The sequence below is a fragment of the Pholcus phalangioides genome, unplaced genomic scaffold (genome assembly GCF_987345545.1).
Source record: "Pholcus phalangioides strain wild (caught in Gottingen) unplaced genomic scaffold, Ppha-v1.0 ptg000002l_1, whole genome shotgun sequence".
Classification (NCBI taxonomy): domain Eukaryota; kingdom Metazoa; phylum Arthropoda; class Arachnida; order Araneae; family Pholcidae; genus Pholcus; species Pholcus phalangioides.
Window position 1 is genome coordinate 4,820,247 of NW_028301595.1, and position 19,227 is coordinate 4,839,473.

The following is a 19,227-nucleotide window of genomic DNA, read 5'->3' on the forward strand; positions in this document are numbered from 1 at the left end:
TTAAAAGTCAATCCTTATATAACATATGCATTAAAGTGCTAAAAAAACAGCCTAATATTTTCACTGAATAAACTTCATATCTAAATAGCAACAAAATAAATGTTATCAAGAAAGGAATCTAATATAAAATTAATACTATAGTACCATGAGAAACAATATCATATGAAAAGAAGATAATGCAATCAGGTTTTGAAAGCAAAATGTTTCCAACAGACTAATGTAAAAAATTAAATGATCAATAGAAATGACCGATTGGTTAAGGCGAAAACATTACGAGAAAACAAGCAACTAAAGCTCTGAGTACACAGCTAAAGCATGAACAGATTTTCCCCTTGAGATTTAGAGATCTGTGCTTCTTAGTAGACAAGCTGTTAAAACTTGCATGCAGTGAAATAGTAGAGTGCACTGCAGAGTCAACGGCACTGCTATTGCAGCATTTCTTACTTCCAAATCCAAGTCCGGTGAGTGCCAAGTTGTTAAGATTGAATATGGATTCAGAGTTGACTCGTTGGTCTAGTTCTTTCTTGATAGCATATTTCTGTTCCCGTTCTGACTGTAGTGCTTCAAGCGCTTCTTCCAGCTGTTTTTCTGTGATACGTTTGAGAGTAGTCAGCTCTTCCACTTGAGCATTAGCTGCCTCAATCTCTTCCTGCAAGCGACGTATTTCATGTTTTGCTCCTTCAAACTCGACCTAAAATTGAAATTAGAAGAAATATACCCCTGCTGAACAATAAAAAGAAAAAAAGTAAAAAAATTATACCCCCAAACAGATTGAAACATATTTTTAAACCTAATAATATTAAACTTTTTTTAAAGATAAATTTGAGCAATGGATGTGTATTCTTCTACAACATCAATATCACATGAAATTTTGTTTTCACATATTAGTATCTTATATTATTAGATGTAATGGACACTAACAACCTGCCACAAAATATATTTCACATCTTGCTTACAACTAAAATCCATTCATTGTATAATCATAATTTTGCTCTATTATATACCTCACTCCTCTTTCTTCTAGTATTAATCCATATAGGCCAATTTTTTTTCTTATAACATACACACCTCTAGAACTGCCATATGTAACTGCCAACGCCCGAAATTGGCCGATTTTGTGAAATATTGACTTGGCCAGTTTGCAAAGTGACCGGTGATCCATAGCCAAAGTCTGATAACAAAAGACATGATTCTGGATCATTGTCAAGGTGACATATTTTTTCGTGATAATTATGCCCATGTTAGTTATAGAACCCATGAAACCGCAGTCACAATGCAGTAATCTTTTTTTCCCTGCAAAACTGGGCAGAAAAAACTATACGTTTATATAATTATTTTTATAGGTTTCTGTCAAATTTCACTTTTTTACGCTTGTCACATGGACCTAATCCAATACAGTTGCTATACATAGACATGTATATCACGTTGGTGATTAAAAAAAATGAGTTGGCTCCTACCAAGTTATCTTACATCAGCACATAAAGCTTTGGCTGGGGATCTCCAGACACTTCTCAAAATAGTCAGCCAAAGTCTGAATCATTTCTGCAATTCAGACTTTGGCCAATTTGCAAAGTGGCTGGTCCCATCACGAATTGGCCACACTTCAGGCTTTGGCGCAGTAACATATTATATGGACATGAAAATCACTGCTTGTTTGTATGTGTATCTTGATATTTTCCAACTTGAGCTTCCCTTGGAGAAATTTCCTATACAGTGAAACCTTGCTTTAATGATACTCGATATGACAATAAATCTGTCTGATAGGTGTGGAAACAGTCGAACACAGACATACACATGACAGTTTGGCTTTGTCACAACCAAAGCCGCTTGAAAGTTTAATGCACTTTTAGTGCAGCTTTGGTTACCAGTTGAACAAAAAAAAGGGATGAGGTGATTTCCATTACAATTTTTAATTTAAAAATTTTTCATAAAGCGATCTTTTTTCCAGGGCCATGTTCAGGCGATATTTTGACCTGCGATATTTTGACGTGCGATGTTTTGACCTGCGATGTTTTGACCTGCGATATTCTGACGTGCGATGTTGTGACGTAGGATGTTGTGACGTAGGATGTTGTGACTTGCGATGTTTTTACGTGCGATGTTTTGACGTATTTGGCGATGTTTTGCGTATTTGGCGATGTTTTGACGTATTTGGCGATGTTTTTGACCGCTATGTTTTTGTCACAGCGATGTTTTGACAAACGATGTTTTTGTCACGGCGATGTTTTGACAAGCGATGTTTTGACGGTGATGTTTTGACGGGAGATGTTTTTGTTCACGATGTTTTGACGTAGACCCATCCTGATGAGATATCCTGGAGTTAGTTACCATGGCCAGAGCGGAGCCGGAGTACTTGTATACGCGAGTCTCTATCTCAGCTAAGAAAGAGAGTTCCCGAGAGTGTCACGTCTATCTGTCACACAAGGGAAATTACTATTTGGGTGTAAAAGAGACGCAATTATGGGGGTTTACTGTATTTAAAATACACATGGATCATTTCTTTTTCTTAAAAAAACATTTAATTTAAAAACAAAATTTTGCCTTCTTACCTGGGAAGAACGTAAAGCAGAAACTTGCTTCTGCAAGGAGATGTTTTCTTCTTCAAGCTCATTATTGTCACTCAAAAGACGAGCTTCTCTCAATTTCAATTCCTTGAGTTCTGCTTTGAAATTCCTTTTTTCCCATTCACTTATATCACAATTTTTAACAAGGTCTATGTTTTCCTGTATGATTCTTTCCTTTTCCACATCTACTCGAGCAACTTCTTGTCTTGCCTAAAATATATATAAACAGGAAAATAATTTTCAATTGCTCAAAAACACCGATACACACTTTCAATTATCAGACTTCCTAAAACTGCAAGTAAATACAGTCGAATCCCGTTTTAACGAATACCATTACAGCAAAAACCTTGTTTTAACAAACACTTTCCTATCATCTCCCCCCCAGATAAGTTTACATAGGAACAATGCAAAAATTCTTAATTCCCTTATAACAAAATTTTGTTTTAACGAAGTGATTTCTCCGGTCTCGTGGAGTTGGTTATAACGAGATTCGACTGTACATACATAAAATGAGATACTTGCATAAAAAATATGAAATCAAAGTTTTACATTTTTACCTGAAGTTTATATTCACTTTTTGACATGCTGTGACATCAAATATAATACTTTTTTTTTTATTACCTGCATCATAAACTTTATGAGAAGGGTCAAGCACACGTCTCTCCATTTATAAGGTCAAGAACAAAATTTGAATATTAAAAAAAATCTACCTGTTTCAACTCCTTCTCAAGTTCCAATACAGTAGTAGTTAGTGAAGCTTCTCGGCTTGCAGTTTCTAACAATAGACTTTCCTCTTGCTCAATGCCACTAGTAGCAGTCACTTTTTGAGTCGTTTGAAATTTTGCCAAGGCCTAGAAATAATGTAAAACTGATTTAGAAACAATATTCCCTGCTTTAGAAGACCTTCATATTCATTTTTGAAATATTTTATAAAAGTTTAGAAATTAGATAACAGATGGGCATATAGATGCCTGTCTAAATGCCATAGTAGGCATTTCAAACAGGATTTTCTCAAGGGGAGGTAATTTTTTTTCTTCCTATCAGAAAGTAATGTACTCATGTAATACTTGTGCTCTCACAATATCATAATCAGCTCCTCCCCTCCTACTTCTAGCATCAAGATTAGGGGGGTAGGGCTGTAGCATACCTTCTCGGGGCCCTGGGATAGGCATTTTCTTGTGGGGGAGGGACCCTTTAAAAGAAAAAAAGTTTATGCAAAATAAGTAAACTTTTTGTAAGGCTTCATTTAGTTTCCCCAGCCTAGTTATGGCCCTGGGAGAGGAGGGGGACTATACCACTATTTGTGGACCTAGTGAAAGCCATGCATCTTTCTTTAAACTGCATCCCACCCATTGTGTGCAATTCTTGTAAGTTAATAGCAGATTATGAATATCAGCAACCATCGCTTTTTCTTTGCGTAAAAGAGAATAATACTATATGAATTATTCGAATTTTTGTTGCTTTAATCACAACTGTGAGAGCTCTCTAGGTTTTTCTCTTCTCATTCTTGAGCACATACTCTGAAGGCCCGTTTACACATGGCAAGTGATTTAGCAGTTAACACCAGGGTCACAACTAGGGGGAGCAGGCAGGTCTCGTGTCCTGGACGCTAGACCCGAGGGGGGTGCAAATTTCATTCTGAAACCTCTCCTTCAACATTACAAAGGAGGCGTCAAAATGTGCGCTTGCCCCGGGTGACCAAGCATCTAGTTGTGGCCCTGGTTAACACTGGGTTTACCATGAGTTGACATACCTATTTCTAGCAAAAGGGATCAAAATGATCCCTTTCAGTATTTAATTAGAAAAAATATAAATTGACCTATCTTATGAAGTTAAAGTAGAAAAAACGAACCTCAATAAAATTACATCATTATAATAATTAGTTTTTATTATTATTTATTATTATTTTATTTTTGATATTTTAATGTAAAGCATGTTTTACAAATTGAAGAAAATTAACGAAAGGTTTTCTCAGAGGGGTCAAAATGACCTCTTATTAAACCTAGTGTTAAATAAATTGTGTTGTTGGTTTGGTAGGCTACTTGGCCAAGTACTTTAAAATGTATGCAGATGTTTAGTGTTTACGTGTCTTTTAGTTATTAAGTGATTCTGTTTAGTAAATAAACCATATTTTATTCTCTCGGTTAAGTAGATCTACGCCCATATACCAGTGGGCATGGTCCGTCATTGGAAGTGGTCATTTTGCTCTCTTTCGTGGATGTTCATTTTGATCTTGAGAGCATAAACCTGTTAACACTCCATTATATCTTTCCTTTGACTTGAATTCTACAGAAATACAGAATGGCGTTGTGGTTGGTCAATCCTAAAGTTTGCAGATGAATATCTTTACCACAATTGTTTGTGAAATCTTACAGACATGACTACTGAAACAATCTAAAAATCAATCTACATTAGAAATAGTAGAAGTATGGCACCCCCTCCCCTCCCATTTGGCAGTGGGGGGCCTGGGCTGGGATCTTTGGTGGTTCTTCTTCATAGTAAATTTACCGTGTGAAAATGATAGAAATCGTCCCGGGTCCATGTCAGTCCTTGTGGTTAGTTGAAGCTATAGAGCTTAAGGTTAAAACAATCTAGTATAAAATAAGTATTCGGTCGACGTATTCCCAGGAGTATAATAAAATTAAAAATTTTGTCAAAATTGGATGCAGGTGTAGAGATTTTTACTTCAAGATCAAAAAGGGTTGGAATTTTCCCACATACATCCAAAATGAATGTGATGCCATCTGTTGCTAAAAATACATAATCAACTATTCAACATTACGAAAAGCATTGCACTAAATTTATTTTTTATATCAAATTCTTCTTTTATTTGATAAACCATTAGAATTACCTACAAAGAAATTTCTCATGAATTACACCACTGATTGCGAGAGCTACGAGCCACACCCTAGAATACCAACCAAAAAAAGCTGATAAAACTGCATGTTAACTGCCTATACCTCTACGTCTCAGACATTTTTCTAAACCCCAGAATACTATAACTCATTTTTTCTTTTTTAGTAGGTTCTATGCAAATGCGATAGTTGGGCATGGCCTTGTATAGAAACTATCAATAAAGCATTTCCAAAATCACTTAACACACGAGCACTTTTTCGAGAACTTAAACTTTATTCAACTACTAAATCACTTAATGCATGAAGACGGGTATTGAGACATATATATATCAAATTTCATTCAAAATTATGGATTTTCTTTACCACCCATAAGAACTTGTATATTGGTAAAGTTAGCATATGCCCACCCTGTACATTAGGTCGGTTGACTTTGCTATTGACGCTAGGAGGTTGAATCTAACGCAAATCCAGAGGTGGGCGATTGCCCATCCCCAGTGTCCCCCCATAATGTGGGGGGGATTTGTCTGTGTTGTAAAATACAGGGTGATCCGATGCACCAACACAAAAAAAGGCAGAGCACACACTGGACCGATGTCTGCTTCATTCGCAGCTGAAGATGCCTTCACTCGGTTGTGAATACAGAGGTAGGACGGTCATGGGAACTACTGCCCTTTTTAATAGCGAAATAAAATGGGGAATTTTGTCTGTAAAATTTGACCCATAAAATACCGGACTGTCAATGAACTTACAATTCGCCCCTTCCGCCACATCGTCCTGCATCCGCGAATGGGTGGCATTACCCCCCCCCCCCTTCTCGTATCGCCGCCCATGCTCGTATATGTGAACTGATGTCATATACACATATCCTAAAACTCTTTATCAATAAGAATGTGATACTACCTCTTTCAGCATGTCCAGCTCCGCCTTGGTGGAGTCGTAATAATTCTCGAGCTCTTCGACTCTTTGCTGCAAAGACTCTTTCTCGTCCAACAGCACCAGCCCGTATTGGGCCGAGAGATTCTTTTCATGGCTGGTCTGTTCGAGCTCACAGCTGAGTCTTTCCAACTCTTGCCTCAGCTCATCCCGTTCACTTTTCACGGATTCCAACGATTCCGTCATTTTATTCTACAAACAGGATGGCCATCTAATTCATTCAAGAGAGATCAAATTTTAACAAATTACTTTAACGCGAGGCAGTGCATAAGTAAACAAATATTCGGAAGACATCCATTTGCGGGCAGTGACGTTTCAGCTGCAAAACACCGCGAACAAGTAACAGACGACAAAACAAGACAACAACCTATGGACGTCGCCATCAGCCTCACGCACAGAAATAAACGAAAGGCCTTTAAATCAGGCCATTATTCATGGCGGCGACATCGAAACGGCCATTAACCGCTAATTAGCCACGATGCCAAAATTTATAGCCATTGAGGGAAAAAAAACAACATTATTTTCTTGGTATAAGCTCGTCGTGACCATATTTGAAAAAAAAACGGGATATTTACGCGGCCGCTGCGACAGGGTCAACATCGAATGCAAGTGAATCACGTGACTCGTTGAATAACGCAATTCGTGCCTGGCAATTTCCTTATTGAAATGTACAGTAATATTGCGTTTTAAGGATTAAAAAAAAGACAGAGGACTCATCTAAAGATAAAAAAATTAAATTATTTATTTCATTAATACTGGAAAAATTTCTTTCATTAATGCTGGAAAAACTTTCATTAATTCTGGAATTTTCCTTCATTAATTATTTCATTACTTCTTTAATTCTGGAATTTTCCTTTATTAATTCTGGAATTTTCCTTTATTAATTCTGGAATTTTCCTTTATTAATTCTGGAATTTTCCTTCATTAGTTCTGGAATGATCTTCCATTAATTCTGGAATGATCTTCCATTAATGCTGGAATTATCGCTTCCATTTATTTTGGAATTATCACTTCATCAATGTTAAAATTATCTGTTCCATTAATTCTAGAATTTTTCTTTCATTAATTCTGGAATTTTTCTTTCATTAATTCTGGAATTTTTCTTTCATTAATTCTGGAATTTTTCTTTCATTAATTCTGGAATTTGTCTTTCATTAATTCTGGAATTTTTCTTTCATTAATTCTGGAATTTTTCTTTCATTAATTCTGGAATTACCTTTTTCATTAACTCTGGAATTACCTCTTCCATTAATTTTTGAATTATCTCTTCCATTACCTTTTGAATTATCGCTTTCATCATAGCTGGAATTAACTATTTTATCAATGCTGAAATGATCCCTTTCATTGATTTTGGAATTATCTCTAATTACTTCTAGAATTATCTCTAATTAATTCTAGAATTATCTCTAATTAATTCTAGAATTACCTCTAATTAATTCTAGAATTTTTCTTTCATTAATTCTGGAATTTTTCCTTTCATTAATTCTGGAATTATCTTTCGTTAATTTTGAAATTATTACTTCCATCAACGCTGAAATTATTTCTTTCATTAATTCTAGAATTTTTTCTTTCATTTATTTTGGAATTATATCGCTTTCATCATCATCAATCTGGAATTATCACTATCATCAATCTGGAATTATCACTATCATCAATCTGGAATTATCACTATCATCAATCTGGAATTATCACTATCATCAATCTGGAATTATCACTATCATCAATCTGGAATTATCACTATCATCAATCTGGAATTATCACTATCATCAATCTGGAATTATCACTATCATCAATCTGGAATTATCACTATCATCAATCTGGAATTATCACTATCATCAATCTGGAATTATCACTATCATCAATCTGGAATTATCGCTTTCATTAGTTTTGGAATTATCTCTTTCCTTAGTTTAGTAATTATCTCTCCCCTTAATTCTGGGATTATCTTTCATTAATGTTGGAATTACCACTTTTATTTATTTTGGTGAATTATCACTTTATCAATGGTGAAATTATCTCTTTCATTAATTCTAGAATTTTTTCTTTCATTAATTCTGAAATCATATTTCATTAATTCTGGAATGATCTTCCATGAATACTGAATTATCGCTTTCATTTATTTTGGAATTATATCTTCATCAATGTTAAAATTATCTGTTCCATTAATTCTAGAATTTTTCTTTCATTCATTCTGGAATTATCTTTTTCATTAACTCTGGAATTACCTCTTCCATTAATTTTTGAATTATCGCTTTCATCATTGCTGAAATTAACTATTTTATCAATGCTGAAATGATCCCTTCATTAATTCTGGAATTATCTTTCATTAATGCTGGAATTATCTCTTTCATTAATTCTAGAATTTTTCTTTCATTAATTTTGGAATATCTCTTTCATCAATCTGGATTTACCTTTCATCAATCTGGATTTACCTTTCATCAATCTGGATTTACCTTTCATTAATGCTGGAATTAACTTTCATTAATTCTGGAATTATCTGTTTCATTGATTGTTTTAAACTCCTTTTTTATGCTTCCAAAACTGAGAGGATTGAAAAAGTGGAAAGCAATTATAATGTCATAAACTATTATTCGACAGATACTGAAACTGTCTGAGTGAGGAGATATCGATATGTTTCTGGAAAAGGAAAATTCATCTCTGTCCTCACGGGGACACGAACCGCGGTCTGTCGTATGCCGGACGAGTCTACCAACTAAGCTATGAAGACCGATAGAATTTCCCCGCCTCCTTGGAGTGTATGCTTTGGCGTACGCTAAGGGGTTTTTGGGGTTCTAACCTCTCCCTCAAGCGATTATAGTGTTATTTTGCAGGGAAAAACGTAAAACCCACCCCCTTGAGGAAAAAAAAAATTGCCCCCCCCCCCCTGAGAAAATTCTGCCTACGCCTATGAGCGTATGTATCTTAGAGGAGAAATGAAGTTTATTATTGTTATATTTCTTCTCGATGGTATGTATATGTTGAATGGTTCCGTGCAATGGACGGTGGCGACATTCTAATAGCTCGCAGATGACATCAGGACCACCAGATGGCGGTATATGACGAAAGACGTCACTCTTCCATGTTAATACGACAGATATGGAAACTGGCTGAGTGAGGAGATATCCATGGAGGAAAGAATAATCTCCTTGGGAGATATCGATGCTTCAAAAAAGGAAAATTCATCTCTGTCCTCACGGGAACGTCCATTGCACGGAGCCATTCAACATATACATACGCTCCAAGGAGGGGCAATGCCATCTGTCTTCATAGATTAGTAGGTAGAACACTTGTCCGGCAAACGACAGACCACGGTTTGTGCCCCTGTGAGGGCAGAGATGAATTTTCCTTTCCTGAAACATCGATATCTCAGCCAGTATCTGTCGTATTATTAACAAGGGAGAGTGACCCTTGTTCTGTATGTCTTTCGTCATACAGAAAATAACAGAGATTGCGCTGATATTCAACGAGTCACGTGATCTTCTGGCAAATGATGTTGGCGACACCGTTCTCAGCAATGCCAAGACCGCTGATGTCATACTACCCTCCACTAATGCAGTGGAATCTCTCTTAAGCCAGGTTTTCTTTCCCAGGAGCAGGTTCGTACAGCACACGCAGCGTTTTCACGCTGCACACGGCACAAAAGTTCTACTCCTAGGAAAACCCGGCTTTAACGGACACTTTTCTGATCCCCAGTCCCGTGGAACAGGACTTAAATATATTTCACTCCCCGTTAGCGGACATGTCCGATTTTACAGTACCTGTAATTATTTTTCCAAACTCTAATTTGTGAATTTTTGTTCATAAACCCAGAATTTATCATGTTCAACTAATATTATGGTTAAGGTCAAGCTCGTATTGGTAAATATGATACACTCCGTCAATTAGTTACTTGAAGTGCTGCCATCTATATTTCAAGAGTGAAGCGTGATAAATCGATATTTGAACCGTTGTAGGCCTGTTGCTCTTTGTGGTGAGACTTTTTAACAGGGAGATCGGCTCAAATGTGAACCGTGGGCCATGCGTTGAAGACCCCTGCCCTAGACACAATCGTCAATCGTTTTTTATTGATGCACGGTTCATGAATGTTCTTTGAACACCAATTCCAATAGCGGCTTCTTGGTTTTAATGTCATTATGGAAAGTCGAAGGCAATTTTTGTTTAAATGAAAATGTGAAACTTTTCATTGAACTCAATAATCTTTTCAATTGTTCATACTAGAATAACGTGTTAATAAAATTGAATCCATACACTTTTTTATGTTTTATACAGAAAATGAGAGAAAGTTTTTTTAAACACGTCTATTTCTTTATCACACTTATTTTTTAATTTAATTTTTATTGCAAAATATGTGTAGTGCACGTATCATGTATGGGTAAAAATAATTAATTGGTTTAATGAAGAGAAAAAAGGTTATAAATTTTTCTATATTTATCAGACTTCGTAACTTTATTTGAGAATTATGCATAACCGCCGGTAAAAGTGATAAATTTAGAGAAATTTAATCAATATTTTCTTCATTGAGACGATTGATGACTATGCATAACCACCGGTGTATTATTTTTACCCACAGTAACATGTAGAAACCAATTGAGACCGAAGCCAAACATCGCATAAATTGAAAGTCGTATAAACGAGGTTCTACTGTATATCGTACCTCCCTAGTAGCGGACACTCAGCGTTAGAGGACAAAAGTTTTGGTCCCATGGGTGTCCGTTATAGAAAGGTTCCACTGTATAAGCTCGATGGTTAGCATACTTAATAAAATGAGCATTCTCATTAAAAAGATGAGTCAGCCGAATACTTTGGGAAAAAAACTATCCCGAGAAATGCGGGATGTATGGTCATTGATCTATAATTACTCACAAAAATTAGTTTCTTTTTTTCATATGAATGAGTTGAAAATTTTTATACATCAGAAATTTCAATGTTATTTAATTATATAAACTGTGATTTAAAAAATATCTAATAGCTTATTTGATAATGAATTTCAGCTCCAGCGGTAAAAAAAAGTAATGTCTTAAGTAATGTCGGCTGAAGTTGGTTTTCTGTGGTTCCCAACTTCAAGGCGCAAATGCGAGCCGATCTCCCCGTTAAAAAGTCTCGCCACAGAGAGCAACAGTCCCACAACGATAAATCATTCAATCATAACACTTCACTCATAGTTTGAAAAACTGGTGGCAGATGGCAGCACTACACATCACAAGCATTACAGAGAAACAAAAAAAAATTCATGTCAGGTTTCACTACACGTACACGCACATTCCCGCATGTACCGATTCGTTGGGGGGTTCCGCGGGGAGGGGTGCATGTGTGGTGTAGTAGTAGTAGGTAGGGGCTCGGGGATCCATGATGTTCTTAAGTCAGTCACCTCGTTGGGCAATTCGCCTGTTGTGGCGTTGTATTTGTATATTTGTAGGGCCCACAGACTTTTTTTTTGGGGGGGGGATAATTTCACCGCTTCTCCATTGCTACCATAAAACCACCCCCACTGTAACAGTCAATTTTTTTAATCCAAAATTTGCTGCCTCACCCCCAAGGTTAGCGACCGGACTTATAGACACAATAGACACTTCCTTGATACTTCCTCTTCCTAATTTCGGCTCGAGTCTTCGGGGCCGCAGCGGAAGGTAGGGAATGGTGGCCTGGGCACTGGATCACGAAGGACGCTGAATTTACTCACAGGTGAATTTATACTAAATACACAGTAATACACTATTAAGATGTTATTTTAACAGACCATAACAGGGCTCAGCTTGCTCCAGGATAATATTGTTACGATGTATGATGATGATGATATATGATCCCTATAGATGATAGATGGCGCAATTTTTTTAGAGAGATCTTCTTGGTAATATCGCAATCTTCTGTTGGCAACGGCAGACAGACATGACCGCTGACCACCCAGAGAGACCATCTTGGGATGGTTTGCAACGGCAGTTGATATCGGTTTCGGTTTATCGAACAGACGTGCGATTGGCAGCGAACATTCTAGAAGATCCCCCCCTCAAGACAGTGACGCCATTTTCCAGGAATCACGTATAACTCACTAGAAATTTCTCCTAATCTATATAAGGGATCATGACGAGGAGTAAAAGAGAAGAGAGTTATTGGACTTGACGCTCAATAAGAGACTATGAAAAATCAGTTGTGATCAAACTTTGCAAGAAAGTTGTTCGCTCTCTGGTTAGCGTATATCTCTGCTTATAAATACATGTAAAAATTGCTGTTCTGTAAATAAATCTGTGTTTGCCCGTCGAACTGCTTCTTGTTTTGCAATCTCGAAGTCTTGTGGAAATTGTCCGGAACAATATGAAAAGACAGTTGGGCTCTGGAACAACAAAACCGTATTACGACCATTTTCATTCACCAACAGTGAATGCCGTGCACTGAAGTGGGAAGGGAGGGGGTTGTTACCTCTTTAATTCAGAAATACTCAAATCGCTTAACGCTGATTAATATGCCAAATTATCTCTGGTAAAAAAAAAAGTCTCACGGGAGAAAAAAAACCTGAGGGTAGATCTTATATAACAAGGCTATGGAAACTTTCAGAAATGCCAATAAATGTAACAAAGGAGCAGGTTGTTGTGCTAAAGAAAACGTCTTGCCATGATCCAGGCAAAGCAATAAAATCGACCAAATGGTGGAAACAATGCATTTTTAGCGGAGGGAGACGGATCGTCGTTTGATCTTTTTCTTTTGCGTTTTTGAGGTTCTGTAAATTTGATAGATTTTGTTTTTCAAATTTCACGGTGATTATGTGTAATCCCCACCTCATATTAGTAAATATGAAATATTGCAAAGACATTATTTAAACTTATCGGAAAGTTTGGTCAAATTTCAGCCTAGGATGATGGAGTCGATCAGTGATGTTGCTCAATGTTTAAAAATGTTGATAAATGTGAAGAAAATGTGCACTTATTCTGAAATTTTTCAATTTTATGTATTTGTGTGCATTAATACCATAGCCCCCACAAGGGGCCCCTGGGGCCCGGGACGATTCTCATCATTTTTTGTTTTTTCACTCTATAAATTCACTGTATAGAGGCCCGCGAAAAGTCTGATCTGGAGGCCATCCAAAGGTTCCAGCCTGCTCCAGGATGTGGGGGGGGGCATGATTAATTCTGAAAAGGTTAAAATTTGCAAATGCATATGCATGTATTACATTTCTACGTCGAACGATATCGTAACGACGTTGAACGGTATCAAAATCTCTGCGTCATTCTATATCGGTGTGTTACTGGAGAGCCAAAAAGCTACATACAATAGTCTTGGGCTTGAAACGTCTCGACATTTTGGCATATGTCTAGCACAGACATTATGAGTTGGAGCAAAAAAAGGAAGGAAAAAAAAATCTTTCTCCAGGCTCGCTTTAAATGAATGTGCACACTTTCTCTCTAGTCAGTTTCATTATTTCACCTGGAGCAAGAAGGGGGGCTTTTTTTCTATACCCTAGGAAGTTGTTTTTTCCCATAGGAATCAGCATTGAGTGTTGTTTGCATCCCATTTTCTTTATTTTTGATTATAAGGGGTAACCCCCCCCCCCTCCACTTCAGAACACGGCATCTGCTGTTCGTGAGTAAACAATGGTACAAAATGTATATTGCGGTTATTCTTCGTTTAGAGCTGTTTTTCCGACTGTCTTTTTCATGTTATCCTGGGGCAAACTGGGCCATGGTTAGAATAGCATCTGCCCTGCTTGGAGGCAACTTGAATTCGTCTAGGGCAGTATTATCCTTCCTTTCCGACTATTTTTTTTTCCCAACCTTTTTTCCTTCCCGCATACCTAGAAAAAAGGCGACATACCTTCCCACACCCCCTTTGATAATACGTTTTTTATACATAAAAATTCGGGTTTTTTTTCTGTAATTGATTATATTAAATATCTGATTATTAATTTCTTTGAATTCTTTTGCTTATTCTTTAATGTCTTTTCGGCTATTTGGCTAATATTAAATTTTGGCGTCATGTATTTAAAATTAATTCTAAAAGGAAACTAAAAAAAAAAATCTTTTTTTTAGATTTGGTAAACAAAGATTCATTGATTAATTAAAAAGTTTATTTGACAGAAACTGAATTTTTTGACGTTTTCCTGAGTCAATATGTATTCAGGACAGTATCAAATCTAAGCACAACATGCTAATAACACGATATACCAATGTAAACAAACCACAAAAATAGTTTAGGACCTAAACTTTGGGTAAATAATTTTACAGACATTTTATAGGCATAATTTAAGGAAATTTTTTTTTCCACCGAAATGGAAACAAGTACGATCAAATCGAAAAAGAAGCTCTTTACCTCGCAAAAGAATTTTATGACACATTTCCGCGAGCAGAAGTAAAAAAAATGAGACTTCAAAATAGTGGTATGATTCATATTTTTTTAGAAATTTAAAAACTAAATTTTTATCATCATTTTAATTTTCCTGAATAATCAGTCAATATGTTGCAATTTTATTTCCACTTGCACCTTCAAAAATGCTCTCCTGCATCCCCGTTGGGAACCACTGGTCTAGGGCGTTGGTTTAAAAAAAACACTCATGCGCTGCCAATGAAGTGGAGAAAAATAGAATGGTTCCGGAAACCTGAAGAGGTAAAAAAAGACGAATTTTTTTTATTAACCGAGCAGAACTCAGGTCCATCGCCATAGGCAATTTACTACCTAGTGAGTTGTGCCGGAAGTGTAAGTGCGTGTACCTAACAGTCTGAGTGCGTATCTAGTGTTGTGTATGATTTTTCAGTGCTGCCATGTATATTTCAGAAGTGAAGTGAATGATGTGTAGTGACTGAATATTTGTACTGTTTGTAGGACTGTTGCTCTTTGTGGCGAGACTTTTTAACGGGGAGAACGTTGGGAACCACAGAAAACCAACTTCAGCCGACCACCACTGTGGTGACGGTTGGACTCGAACCCGGGTCCCCGCGATGCGAGTCCGTCATTATGACCACTCGAACACCACAGCGGCAAAAAAAAAAAAAAAAATACGAATTACCTAAAGCGTAGGAGGACGCTTGAAAGGACACCAAAAAAAGAGGACAGATGGTGATTTTAATCGTGGATCACTTTTTTTGAATGGCGTCTTCTATTTTTCAATAGTCAAAGTACTATTTACTTGTGGTTATTTTCTGACGTCAAGTTGACGTTTTAAAAGTGGACATGTCGATTATTATCATCACGTCAATTTTGAAAAAAATTGGACTTAACAAAAACATGTCTATTATAGTCAGGCGTCCACTTGGGACGCGCCTCTGTTCTGCTAGAACCACTTTATATACAAAAAGTTCGTAGAAACTTTAAAAACCGGAAAATAACCGAAATAGAAAACGGTTTGTAGGCTTAGCATCGCTAGTCACGGGAATTTTTTTAAGACAGGGAAAAATAACTAAAAAAAACAGCCGACAAGTCAAAGAAAAGATATACAAATAATGGACAGAATGCCTCCAAATCGTTTATTAAAACCGTGTGTGTTTCAACTGACTACCACCACAAGGTATAACACATTTCAGGCGAGTCATAAATCCAGCAACAGCAGAGTGCAGCAGGTCCACATACACGGTTTACACCGGTGAACTAATTGTGGATTATGAGCGCAAGTTCTTATAACCGTCTCATTTGCATATTTCCACCGAAGTCGCTCATACCAGTGCCACCTATCGGCTGTTTCTTGATGGTGGGGGGGGGGGTTCCTATCTTAAAAAAATTACCGTGATTTAGCGATGCTAACCCTGCAAACTGTTTTTTATTTAGGTTATTTTCCTGGTTTTCATTATTCATTTTTAAAGTTTCTATTGACTTCTCGCCCACCTTCTACATACGCTCTCCTGCCGTCTATAGTCTTCTAAATATTCTTGGGCAAAGTGGATCAACTCTGACTCTTCTATATAGTCTTCTTAATTCTGATGGGAGAAAAAAAAAGTCTGCGGAAAAAAAAACAGCGAATCATTACGTTGAATAAGACAGGAATTCAACAAATAAAAGATTGTTATTGATTGGTTGCTGAGTGGTGACGTTGATTGAGATCGTCCGTCCGCCTGGACGTTTATTGGTCGGTCGCGTCCAGTGGTTTTTTTTTATTTGCGCCTCGTTAAAGGGGGGATCCACGGTTACAGTCATCCTACCGCGGGCGGTGTGTTGTACTGTGTGGCTGCATCAACTGTGTCTTGTCTTACGTGTTAGGAGAAAGTATATATATTTCTTCCCCCCCAAGCGAAAATGGATGAAGAATACGATGCAATCGTTTTGGGAACCGGCCTCAAAGTAATTAATTAATTCATTTGATCTATTAATTGATGAGAAGCGTTTCTATTAATTGGTGCTTTTTTTTTTGCTCTCCCGACAGCTTTGGGCAGTGTAATGATTAAGCCTAACCTTAAGAACCGATTCTTTTTTTTTTACGGACCACAGCCCACTGACGTTTTGAAACATTCCTCCCTCGACCTCAAAAATTATATAATTTATGCCATTTTATTAATTATAATTGGTATTCGTGTTGTCATTATATTGTTTAATTCAGTACGGGCGTTGCGTAATTACAAGTAACTCTTCTTTTCCCCCTCTCCCCTTTCTAACCTGTGTACATTGGATACACAGCAATATTGATTAAATAAATATCTTTGTCTAAAAAATGGGGGGAAAAACCCCTCGGCTCAACTCTCAAACTGTCTAGTGCCTTGTTAATTTAAATTCGTATTTGTAATCTTGAATATTGGGAGTGAAGATAATGAATTGGGGACAACCCCTGGGTTTGGAAAAAAAGCGCCAACAAAATTTAATGATCGCCAACCATTTCTTCTTATCGACAAAATTGGTGTGAAATTGTGTATTCTGGGACTTATGGGGAAACCTTTTCCATTCGGGTGGACACACCGACATAATTTGCAATAATTTTGTGTTGTCAGAAACTTCAATTCGGTTATAAGACATAAAAAAATAATTGGATGCCATCATCGATGCCCTTTTGTAACAGTGAGGTTTGTCACTGGCCAACACCTCAAAATTGGTAATTCTTACAAACAGCAACAGGGGTCGATTCTCAAGCACCAGGTCAATGCCAACTATTGAACAAGGACTCCACACGAAGCTTATGGCGTCACTGAAGTTGGCCATCTCATCTTTAGCCATTGGATATGTTACAAAAACGGTTAAGATGGCACATGCGTCGGTCTGCTATATTTAATGGCTAAAAGTGAGATGGCATGTTTCAGTGACGTCAAGCTTTGAGTGGAAGCTTTGTACTATAGTTGGCGTTGACCTGGTGCCTGAAATTTGTCGTGCTCTGGACACAACCTCCTGTTGCTGTCTTTAGGAATTATCAATTTTGAGTCTGCCTTCCTTGATGATTGAGTTTCAACTTCATTCTCAAGTTGGGGTAGCTATAGTATAATCCCTTTTACGAGATTTTTTCTTAGGCGAGAAGAACATCTGAAAGCATGACAAGAATAGTGATGCTTTCAGTGGTTTTTCCCCAGTTAGTTTTCCATAATTGTGGTCACTGCCAATGTGACAATTTTTTTCACTCCGACCAATCGCCAGTCATTTATAGATGGCTGACGAAGAACATGTACAATTGCATAAAAAATTCAGTTTATTACATGAAATCAATCTAATATGTTGAAATGCACGACAATCAATCTAAATATGTGGGAGACTGATGAAATTATACACAAAAAAATTGAGTTAATGAAATATGCTGTTAATTAATGCAGTTAGGTAAAAATTTCGAAAAGTAGTGAACACTGTATCGGCTATCAAGGTTGCCAATTTTGATGGGGAAAAGTCTAAGTTGCCGGAGCCCATGCTTATGGAAAATTAACCTTTTTTACCAAAGAGTAACATTATTACAACTGTTAAAAATTAAAGACTATAAAAATACAAAAATAATAAGCGAAACATTTTTAGACAAAATAAGGGATTAAGATTTAAAATATATTCTGGACCAGATATGGGATTGAGAAAATGAAAACCAGGATTCTATTTTAAATGTAACGAGCGTGGCAAAAAAAGTTCAATAAAAACATAATTGTCGGATAATGGCTAGTATGTAAAAAAATTCATAAAAATGAAAATATGAGTGTACAAACTGAGAAAAATATATTCCAACAGGAAAAACTACATGTATAAATAACAAAACAACGACTGATAACGAAAATGGTAAGTATGGAGCAATGTCTAAAAGAACTAAAAAAATATATATTGGCTTAAAAATGCTAACGGAATTGATTCAAATGTGTTGCTCAATGCAAAAGCCTATTACTAGCTATCTTTAGGGATGGCTTCACCTTCAGGAGATAACTGACAATAAGTTAAAGAAATGGTAACCTAGAAGCATGAATAAAAGAGAAAACACTAATAGAAGTGCCAACAGGTTAAAAAGGAAATTGCAGATGTGCTATGGCGACTAAAAAATTGGTATTAGCACCTAAAATTTTTTTGTGTAATTAAATTGCAGGTAGAGCAGCAGCACAAAATGTTGAATTTATAGCAGCATATTTGCGAACATGAAAGAGTCGTCACCGTCTTAAAAAAATCGTATATAGTATTTTGGACTTTTTTTCTTCAGGGAAATATTTTTTCTGTCACCTAGATTATTTTATGATTTGTTCAGCCTTGTGATTGGCTGTTTAAATTTGGTTGGTGCCATGATTTTTTTCTCAATTTGTGAAGCTCTGTCGCAGAGCGACCCTGTCATTTATAATTTTGGTTTTTTCGTCTATTCAGAGTTGCCAACTGTTATGAATTGTCCATTGTTTCTACAGACAGTTGTAATAAACTACAGAGTTAGGATATTCTCCATCCTATGGAAATTGATTAAAAGAGAACAAAAATTGGGTCTTGGAGTTTCTGTGGCATTTAACTTATTTTAATTTTTTAAATTG

General features: G+C 36.6%; 2 protein-coding genes across 2 annotated transcripts in view; one reads left to right on the top strand and one right to left on the bottom strand.

Annotated features, from left to right (window-relative positions):
- Positions 1–6,827, bottom strand: part of BicD (Microtubule-associated protein Bicaudal D) — a 36,407-nt gene extending 29,580 nt beyond the window's left edge. The window contains exons 1-4 of the mRNA XM_089237262.1: positions 6,320–6,827; positions 3,275–3,415; positions 2,550–2,774; positions 445–691 (exon numbers count right to left, since the gene is read on the bottom strand). Coding sequence (XP_089093388.1) covers positions 445–691; positions 2,550–2,774; positions 3,275–3,415; positions 6,320–6,538 — 832 coding nt within the window. The 5' untranslated portion in view covers positions 6,539–6,827. The remainder of the gene's footprint in view (positions 1–444; positions 692–2,549; positions 2,775–3,274; positions 3,416–6,319) is intronic.
- A 9,623-nt stretch (positions 6,828–16,450) lies between these two features.
- Positions 16,451–19,227, top strand: part of Gdi (GDP dissociation inhibitor) — a 50,776-nt gene continuing 47,999 nt past the window's right edge. The window contains exon 1 of the mRNA XM_089237263.1: positions 16,451–16,609. Coding sequence (XP_089093389.1) covers positions 16,565–16,609 — 45 coding nt within the window. The 5' untranslated portion in view covers positions 16,451–16,564. The remainder of the gene's footprint in view (positions 16,610–19,227) is intronic.